Source organism: Miscanthus floridulus, chromosome 16 (genome assembly GCF_019320115.1).
Source record: "Miscanthus floridulus cultivar M001 chromosome 16, ASM1932011v1, whole genome shotgun sequence".
Lineage (NCBI taxonomy): Eukaryota > Viridiplantae > Streptophyta > Magnoliopsida > Poales > Poaceae > Miscanthus > Miscanthus floridulus.
Window position 1 is genome coordinate 41,589,116 of NC_089595.1, and position 10,633 is coordinate 41,599,748.

A 10,633-nucleotide genomic window follows, 5' to 3' on the forward strand; every position below is an offset into this window, starting at 1 on the left:
CTATGTAAAAAAGTGAGAGAGATCTCTCGGCACAGTCATTGGGGAACGAACCAATTCTTGACACCTCAGCAGCTAACTTCTTGCACCTCCGGTCATGCATCCGAGCGTGGGCGGCCCAGGAAGCGGAGCGTGGGCAGCCCAGGAAGCGGATGAAGATGGTCCCTGGTCACAGAGGCATTCAGGGCGTAGTTGAAGCCAAAGCGTCTTAAGTCCAAAATAACCCCAAATGCTATAAATACTAAGCAAACGCGACTGTTGAGGGAGAGATGTCATTCTCCAAAATTTATTATGCCCTGAATTCTCTGTCGTCCTCATTTTTCCCTTCCTATGGAAAACCATCAGCCCCTACCTCGCCAATTTTGCACCAAGGTATAGGGTAGAGTGAGACTCCCATATAAATAGATGTCTTATTTCTATCGTTTGCCATTAACATTCAATAGCTTTTTTTTCCCATTTTAATGTACGGACAAATTTGCTAGTAATAATAATAATTAGGTGATCCAGAAATTCAAGAAATCAGCACAACGTGGCATTCAAATTAAGTATGTCGGGAACCTACACTACAAGGCATGGGAGAATGACCATGCAATCCCAGCGCAACTCGGGATAGTAAGCTAGTTTTGCTCGGCTCTTTGTAACCAACCAGTCTCATCTCAATTTATTAGTAAACAAAACTGAGTAACTAACTATTATACCATCTATAAATAGTGGGGATATGTTCAAATTAAAAAACAGATGGTGTTAAGCTCTATGTTTTTTCTCAACATAATACAGTATAGAATCACTCATCGCTGCCTGAATCTATATCAGATTCAGCCCCTTGATGGGCCGATCCGTTCACGACCTTCCCCTTCCCTTTCCCCTTGTTCTTCTCATCCTCCTCGTCATCACTGTACTCGCTCTCATAGTCATCATACTCCTCTTCCTCTTCCTCCTCTTCCTCCTCAATACCATCCTCTGCAGCTGCCGCTGGCCCTTCTTCAGGCACATGGCCTCTTGTTCCAGAACGGCTGCGCTTCAGTACCTTGAGCTTGAAGCTGGTCTTGGTGTCACAGCCTATCCAAGAGTCGCACAAACAAAAAGAGGTGAGGTTGTGAGTACCCTCTGCTGGGGCTTGAAACTTGCCCATTACCAGCCTACTGCCTCTCTTCACCCTGTCAACTGCCTCCTTAACTGCATTTCCTATTTCCTTTGCACTTGCACCTAGTGCTTCCTGGGTCTCTTGTATAGTTTTTGATGCTGCAGTTATGGCAGTGGCCTCATCCATGAAGCTGACTTTCTGTGACAACCAGACATCATTAGATGCCACATCAGCCAGAAGCAGCCAGAAGTTTTCTTCCTTGTGGAACGGGAAGTTGGGACAATGGGGAAGAGCAGCAGTCAGTCCATTACGCCGTTGTAGCGAGACCCAAGCATACATTGTCACGACATCACCCTCTTGAATGCCCTCTTCACCTTCAGTCTCGCATTTAATGTCTACTTCAATAGAAGGAATCATCTCCAGGACAAGCTCCACATCCCGAGCTTGTTCTTCAGAAAGCCCAGCAACTTGTGTGAGCAATGCAGCACGATCCTCCACAGACATGTCACAAAGTTCTTGGAAGGCACGGATTTTCTGTAGTCAAACACAGAATAACATTATTACAGTCCAGAGTTAAAAAGGATGCTTTAAAGATATGTCATCAATTTTTAAATTGCTTTGATTAATCTACTCTGCAAAAAGAATTTCAAAAGGTATTGAGGAAATACCTTGCGAGCAATCTTTTTCACAGTTGCTTCTGTGAAATGCGGCAGCTGCAAGAAAGGCGCTATTCCTTCCGAGTTACCTCCACTAGCTTTTCGTGCACTTAGTGGTACAGTCTGCACATGTGTCATCCCAATACAACATTGCAAATAATGGTGAGGAATGACCTTGCATACCGGATGCAAATGCAATGACACAGGCTTAAAAGAAACAGGATCGCATGAATTTATAAATGTTAAAAACAGTAACTCTTCTAGGCAGTTACTAACAAAAAATAACCCTAGATGTTTCAAACCACTAACAGAATTTTTGTAACAAAGCAGTACCTTTTCTAACTAAGCTCATAATAAGACAAATAAAAGGAGGCGTCGCATAAAAACTGACTGACCAACTTAAAGGAGCAGTTAATTAAAACTAAGATTTGAAAATCAGTAAAATACTACTGGAGAAGAATTATAATTAGCACATACTTTTCATCTTTCCACATACTTTTCTTGGCAAGACCAAAATCCTGTTTTCCAAAGTTTTCATCGTCTAGCGGGAGAGCAGTTAACTTAAAGGTTACAATATTATTGCTTCATTCCCAGGTCCCACATACTTTTCTTGGCAAAGACAACACCTGGCCTAAGCAAGTAACAGTACGAAAGACAAAGGAAAACAATAGGCACCACTAATACTGACTGGACAGGGAACTCTCTTTTGACAATAATATGCTAGCCAGTTAAGTAAATAGTGGAATATTTCACCTATAGAATGTTGATAACATTCACACCAAAACTCCAAAAGACTAACACTACCTTATTTCTGTTACAGTGCACTCCCATCCTTGCAGCAGGAGTTGTGTGAACCAAACCATATTTTTCATTCTCCCTCCGTCCACAAGTCTAAGGTCATCTAACCAAAATCCTGTTTTCCAAAAGTTTTCATCGTCTAGCCTTCTCTCCCCCTTTTTCTTGGATTGCAGCGACCGTGACCCCTCGCATGGCATGCAATTGAATGCATGGTAGCTCTACCGTTAGCCTAATATACATACTCCATCAGCTTTTCCATTGAATGAGCCTCAACACCACTTAGCTCCACAGCGCCATCACACTGCTCCGTTTTTGCATGGCGTTAGCATGTGAAAACTGAACGGACGCCAATGCATTTAAAATGCCACAGAGACTAAATGAAAATTAGTGATCTTAAGCTCTCCTTGGTTACAGTGCGTGAGACTTATACAAGTTAAGACTTTTGGACGGAGAGAGTATAATTGATACTACCTCCATCCCCCAAGACTGTCACTCACTTTTCGAGGAGTCAATGAGTCTCAAGTTTGACAAAATATATACAAAAAAATAATAATATTTATAAGTTGCAACAAGTATCATTAGATGGATTATGGAATATATTTTCATAATAAATCTATATGGAGATGTAAATGTCCATAATATTTTCTATAAATCCAGTAAAACTTTAAAAAGTTTGACTTAGTCCAAAACCTAGAATGACACTCTTTTAAGGATGGAGGTAGTACTACTTTAATATGTTTTACACTTGCTAATAAAATATATATTTCCATCAATAATCAGGACCGCATAATACCATAAGATCTAGTTTACAATCCCGCTAAAAGTGTAAAATTTTGAACAAATGGCAGTAGCTAGTATTCCATGAACAGTTTTGACAAAATTATAGGATAAGCTAATCAGCAGCTGATTGTCCACAAGAAATGACAGCTGAAAAATGCACAAATAAAAAAGTAAACATACGCCTGAATGATCCAACTCACTTAAGCCACATAAGGGCCTGTTTGGCTTCATTGCAATGCAATCCACCCCAATCCAAATGGGTTAGGAGGGCACCTCAGTCCCTTCCAACCCATGTGGATCAGGGTGGATTGGAGTGCAGCCAAACAAGGCTTAAAAAATTTCATCTATTTTGTAGTCCATCATAGTACATCAACATGAAATGGTTCACCAGTTGTCTGACAAAAAATCAGGTTGTAGACAGAAGTACCTGGACAATATTTTGAGAAAGCTCAATAACACCAATTGCAGGCCGGAGCCATCCAAAACCATGGGGATTCCTTGGTAGAACTGCAATCTGCAAACCAATGAGTATTTCAATGTATGCATGAAACGTTTTTTTTTTTTGGGTGGGGGGAGTGAGGGGAGGATCAGTGAGCTAGTCAAAGCATAAAGTGAAAGGGTTACAACATAATGTGGCCTCTATTCAAAGTACAATAGACCTTTTTAACTATCAAAGCTTGAAATAGGAGTACGAATGGTTTGGCAAACACATACAATGTGCACGAGATCTAATATTCCTAGCTTGTGCCAGATTAACCCTGGTCCAGGCAAGAGAGGATGGCATTTTTTTCTTTATCGGAAAAATCACATCACCAGCCTGAACCGTGACGAGGGGTTCATGTTGGGTTTCAACTCTAGCCTACCCCAACTTGCTTGGGACTAAAAGGCTTTGTTGTTGTTGTTGTTGTGGAAAAATCACATAACCAGACCAGAAACATTAATCTGTACATATCTTCTATCTTCTATGTCTAAATATGAGACACCCACTACCTGATTTTCATGGCATCTCATGCAGCCACATCATCGCTAACGCTCCACTGTTCGATCCTAATTTTTATGATCTATCATCTATCCGGCCCTTTCACATCGACACACACACACATCAGGCTCACCCGTCCCTGTTTCATGCCCTAGACCCATCAATTTGCATCCCTGAAACCCTGTGTTTCCCCTCCACACCGCCTGCTTGCTTTCCTTTCCGGCCTCCCCAATCTGTCGATCTGTCTCCTCTCCAAAGCAGAAGACCGATGCCTTGTTAATAAGATGCCAGCACCCAGCACCAGACATCCTGAGCCCACTCAACTGCACCCATTGTCCTCCTTTTTCCCCTTGCTGGGGTTAGATTGTCATTCACCAGAGATCATTATGGAGAGGAACCTAACTTGCTTGGACAAGCTTTCTATCTTTGAAGTTCTTCTGCCTACATCAGGGAAGGTGCGGAGGTGGGTGTGTGTGTTTGGGTCTATGTATGACTCATTTTCTTCTACTAATACAATGATACGCAGCTCTCCTGCGTGTTTGAGAAAAAAAAATACGCCTGTTGATTGCAACAGGAACATAATTCAGTTTTCATTCCTTCCACGTGTAAATAAGACCAAATCAATCTGTGACTCTGTTGACTTAGTATGCATGCTGTTATATTCAACCAATCAGGCACCGTTCAGTTTCATCTAATAATATAATCACCAACTCGATTTTTTCATTTACTGATTTATTTGTAGAGACGATAAATCAATTGAAAATTGATGCACCCTTTCCATACAACTCAGAAACAACGCTCCTGTTCTGTAGTCACATTCTCTACATGTGCCCATGTCTTAGTTTTGTAACTACCACTACTTTTGTGGCATTAATTCTTTTGGATGTTTCTATGAACACCAAACAATAGGCATGGAAAGCTCTTCAGAGACACAAATTTATAGACTGTTTCAGTCATCTGTTTAGCTGTATGCAAATCAGGTGACCATACTTCAGTTTGATAAGAAACCTAAATTGTTATTTTTGTATTATTTTCAAGGCAGATCATGATACTACTACACAGAACATGCAGGTTCATAGTTCCTTTACTTGCTTTTATGGATGCCTCATGCTTAACTTTTATGAAAGAATGACCTTTAATTGCAAATTGCTTATATTAATTCCAAGTAAATATGTTATCAATCCAACTTATATAAACAAGTTAAAAAATAGGAAAACCAAAAAAATAAATATGTCTACAACTGGTGGTCTGAGTTTGTTATGAAATTTTAACAGAAAGGATAAATACAAAATATCATAAATGGTGAAGTGTGCTAAAATACTATAAAGGACAGAAATCTAATGAGCAAGACATTCAAACAAGTACCTTAACGAGTTCTTCCAGAAGACGAGGTGCAAGTTCAAGCATGTGTCTGTAATCTTTAAGAAGTGCTGGGGTCAAAGCAAATGACTCACACGTGAGATGCGCCTGAATCAGCAGTTCCATCTGCAATAAAATAAAGAGGTATAAGATTGTAGAACTTTTCAGATTGTGGAGATCAGTTTATATCTTGTGTATCATAGAATCTAGTCAGAAAAGACCAACCTTTACTAGTGATGGATGCTGCTTCCAGAACTTTGCTTGTTCTGTCTTAATGTTCTTTAAGTCCAGATTTAACTCACTTCTAACAGCTACAAACAATTTTTGCAGGGGTTCATCATCACTGCGTCGAACTGGCATCTCCATATATTCTGCAGCCTTGATGAAGACATCCATAACTTTGCTGTGACATGGAAACAACCCATGGCTCAGACAAGGGAAAAAGAAACATGATTTTGAAGGCTAGCAAGTTAATTAAGACCCAGAATAGAAGTTTCCTGGAAGCTACTAACAAGCATGGACTTATGTCATCCATAAGTTTGCTATGACATGGCACGAAACCTTTGCTCATATAAGAGAAAAATAAACAAGACCTTTAAGAGCAACTCCAAGAGTTCATGTAAAAAAGAGATGCCAAATTACATGATTTAGCCATTATCTAAAATAGAAAATCCACCTAAAAGTAGAGTAACACAACAGCCTAGCTAAATTTTTCAATATCCATATTTGAAACTGTAACGTCATCAATCAAACCCCGATCACTAGGTGTTCTAGTTCGCCCTCCGGCCCTTCAACCTTTCATCTTTCCCCTAGCTAATACCTACTAGTAGCCTAGTACTCTATTAAAAGAACAACATTGCTGCTAGTCTACTACTGCTGGAGCTGTGCAGCGTCGTCTTTCCCCTAGCTAGTACCAGCAGCATGCGAATTTGCTACTACGAGGAAGAACAGCAACAGAAAGAAAGAACAAATGAAAGCAAATAATGCATGCATGCAAGCTAGTCTCCTACTACTAGAGGTGTTCCTTTGACCCAGCCCCAGAGTTCGGCGGCCTGCACAGAGCCTGTGGTGCGGGTGCGGCTGATGACGAGAGGCTCTTGAGCTGTGCCTGTTCCCACCGTCGCTCGCGCGCCGATATGGCCGCCTCCCGCTGCAGCTCGGCCGGTGTGGGGCACTGGGGCGGCACAGGGACAGGGAGGGCGATGGAACGCAGCTATGTAAATTTCTGTATCTGTGATGACGTTGATGAGCAGCAGCCCAGGTCGCCACCACACTCCGATGGCGTGTACCACGATGATGGCGACACCCCGACCCCGCGGGCGCCGGTGCCTGGAGGGAAGCAGCGCTGGTGGGCGCAACGCTGTGCACCAATTGACTCCTCGTCCAGCTCCAGCACCACATGACGGGGGGCGCAGAGCTATCGTCCTCTCCAAGGCACGACGGTGGTTGCAAACAGGAAGGGTCAAAGCTAGACAAGAGGAAAGCAGTCTACCAGCAGGAGAATAATGCCGCGCGAAGCTCTCTCTGGTGGGAAGGACTCCCCGTGCCCAGGAAATCGCACGAGAGGGGCGATGGCGAGTCTCATAGGTTGGCTTTCTTTACATAGCGGAATTCATGGGATAGCCGGTTGGGTATTTTAGAAAGGCAGATACAATATCTATTGGGACCTATTTTATGCCACAAATTGTCTAAATTAGATTCAAAACCAAAAATAGCATCTCTCTTGGAGTTGCTCTAAGGCTAGCAAGTATAAAGAACCCAAAATAGAAGTATGTTTTGGAAACTCGAAGAAAGCATGAACTAATTTAATCCACCAGATATATAAGCTAGTTAAAATATATACTAGCCCCTGGGGCGTGGTCAGCAGCACTAAAAAAAATGTTAAGAAAAAGTGCATTATCATTTCTACCATTATACGGTTTTGGAAAAGGAGATTCTTGATGTTGTCATTCAAGACTTAGCAATGATTTCATCAGGCACTGTGGTTTTGCATGTGCATAGCATCTTTTTTTTATCAACTCATCAATGCTTAAAGGTAAAATTCGAGTTGTGCAAATATATTTACCCCACAGAAGTTTTTTTTTAAAAAAAAATCTACTGCTAGAACATTCAAGAAAAGAAGTCTTAAACAGCAATAAGTCAATAATAAATCACATTTTCACTTTCAATATTAACAAAAATCCTCTGTTGCTCATGGCATTACAGGACTCATGTCAGTCTAACATCGAAAATTCAAAAAACAGATACAAAGCACTTTCACTTTAAACAAGATGTGCAGGAAACACAAATATTAAACACCAAAGGTGACAATGTTATGACGTGTTCACAAGTTCATACCTTGGAGCAAGAGATGGCTTCATAAAGTAGTAGTAAGTGGACAGAGTTTGATGCATGACATAGTTTCCGGTATACTTTGACGATCTTGACAAATAAATAACAGCTATCATCAAAGGCAATAATATACAAAATCCGACAATTCCAAGAAGCATTATCCCACCAGATGCACCATCAATATTTAGTAAGAACTTGGGCAAAGCAATGCCCATTTGCATCCCCTGAATCATAAACAAGATGTATGGCCCGTTAGCTTTAGCTGTTCATGAAATATGACGTTGCAAAATTTAGCTTTCATTGAGACATTAGGATCTAATGATGGTAATATTACCTGCCGCCCATCAGGGTGACCATATTTCTCATAATTCTCGCGAGATATAGGATCAGTTAATGCTTGATATGCCTTGGATATATATTCAACGAAGTACTTATGAGCCTCTGGGTAGGTGTGGGAGAGAGAGTATAAGAAGAGTTCACCAGGTAAGATATTTATTTTTCTTCATTGAGCAGCATTACTATAGTGTTACAAAGGAGGTACCTGGATCAGGATTTTTATCAGGATGGTACTGAATAGAAAGCCTCCTATATGATTTCTTGATATCAGATTCAGATGCCCCAGCTTCCAGTCCAAGAATACTGAAAGGCTCAAAAACTTGGACCTAAGAGAATTCAAAGCAAAGTCACATGCTTATAGACTTGCATGTATAATATCTTCATTTCACTGAATGGTTACATAATATCAATATAAAGATGGTAACATAATGGGCCTGTTCGATATAAAGAGACGGGCATGTGAAACCCTGAAGTTGCAAAAATCTATACTAGGAAACACATAACTCTATCTGGCATCAGGTAAAAATCACAGACTATTGTTTTGACACATCACATACAAATGACAACCAAATGAGTTTCCACCAGTGAGAAAAAAAAAGGCAGACGCAAACAGTGGAAAGTATAAGCAGTTAAGCACTTGGACAACGCACTTCCAACTGCTGATTTAACAAAAAACCAGTTCAACGAAGCAGATTTGAGTTACGTCAACTTGATAGGTATACATTTATCGCAGAAAGAATTGCTCTATCTGAAAGCATCAAATTCTAAAGTAGCTCAAAGTTCACATACCTCACGGCTAACATGCTTTATGTAGTAAACCAGGAATATCATAACAATCCAGAGCAGAAGGATGGTTAGGTTACTGCACGTGGAGAAGTTGGATATCTGCGAAATAAGGGAAGCAGAACTTATTAGTCAGAAAAGCAAAACCCCGCTGCACCCCGAAACAGAAACCAAAAATAGCGAACACAAGAAGTTTAAGGAAAACGAAGAACAAGAACGCCGTCCGCACCCTCTTGTAGATCGACTTGCGGTACTTGCCGGAGCGGTGGCAACCCGAGCAGCGGCAGTGGATGGTCTTGGCCTTCTCGGAAGCAGCGCGACACAGACGCATGATCGTGTAGGGCACGAGGGGCAGTGCGATCATGGTGAGGATGAAAATCAGGAACAGCGAGCTATTCTCCTCTGCGGCCGCCATGGCTGCTGCGACCTACCTCCGCTCTCCCCCACGAATCGTCTGCGATGTCGCAGGATTTTGCGGAGGCAGAGCCGGATCTGGCAGTGGGGCGAAGGGAGGCGGTACGTGGCCGGTGGATCTGAGGGGTCGCCGGCTCGCGGGGAGACGAGATCAGGGAGGCGCACCGGGCGTGGGCAGGATTTGGGAGCGAGGGGGCGAGGGGCGAGCTCCGGCCTCCGGGGCTCCGAGCGAGGGGCGAGAGGCGAGGGCGAGACTGGCGGTGACGGCTGCGGCTGCCGAACTGCCGGGTGCGCCGTGCGTGCGCGTGCTGGGGGAGGGGGACCCTAACAACGTGAAGTACTGGGCTGGGGGCAACTAAGTGGGCTGGACGTGGAGTTGTGGACCGCTGGTTGCTGGCGCGGCACTGGGAGCCTGGGGCAATTAGGCTCTCTTTAGAATACAGATTTTTTTTTTCCTGTTCTTATGTTTTTTTTTAAAAAAAAATGGACTGAATCTCGTAAAATTCATATGGAATTCTTATGAAATTCCTACGTTTTAAAGGATCCTAAGTGGGCTGGGCATGGAGTCGTGGACCGCCTGGTTGCTGGTGCGGCACTTGGTGCTGGTGCTGGGAGCCTGGGAACACACCAAATATGGTATTCTACAGTGGGAAGGTCCCGATGGCATCGTACTTCGCTTAGTTTTCGAAGTACGTAGTTTGGCTTTCTGTAAATTTGTGTGCGCCTTATTATTCACCATCAACACAAGTTAGATTCCTTTTGATCTAAGTATTGGCATTGTGCTTTTCTCATTTTTTTGAAGTGTGCAGTTTGGCTTTGTGTTCAATGTACATGCTTAACGTTAAATTTGTGTGCCTTGTTATTCATCACCGTATCATACGGACCGTCTCCCGGGTGGTAATAGGACCCAGCCGTCGGTGATGGTATCGTGCATTCACCACCGCCTAGTTGTAAAATTTCTAATCCCGCGTTTGATCCTCCCGTGCGAAACTGATGAAATTTCAATTCCTGCGTGTCGTAAAAGTTACACTTAACAAAGCTTATCAACCTGCAATGCTTAATAAAACTGGTGAAACTTCGATTCCCGCGTGAAACTGAAAATTGACGTAGTTTTGT

General features: G+C 42.4%; 1 protein-coding gene across 1 annotated transcript; it reads right to left on the bottom strand.

The window, feature by feature from the left end:
- Nucleotides 1–631: 631 nt before the first annotated feature.
- LOC136511597 (dnaJ protein ERDJ2) lies at nucleotides 632–9,845 on the bottom strand. The gene is made up of 10 exons (XM_066505641.1): nucleotides 9,333–9,845; nucleotides 9,110–9,205; nucleotides 8,526–8,646; nucleotides 8,319–8,425; nucleotides 7,991–8,208; nucleotides 5,879–6,056; nucleotides 5,660–5,779; nucleotides 3,743–3,829; nucleotides 1,750–1,860; nucleotides 632–1,615 (listed from the first exon to the last, which is right to left on the bottom strand). Exons 1-10 carry the CDS (start codon nucleotides 9,516–9,518, stop codon nucleotides 782–784), a joined length of 2,058 nt encoding a protein of 685 aa, XP_066361738.1. The 5' UTR covers nucleotides 9,519–9,845; the 3' UTR covers nucleotides 632–781.
- Nucleotides 9,846–10,633: the final 788 nt, after the last annotated feature.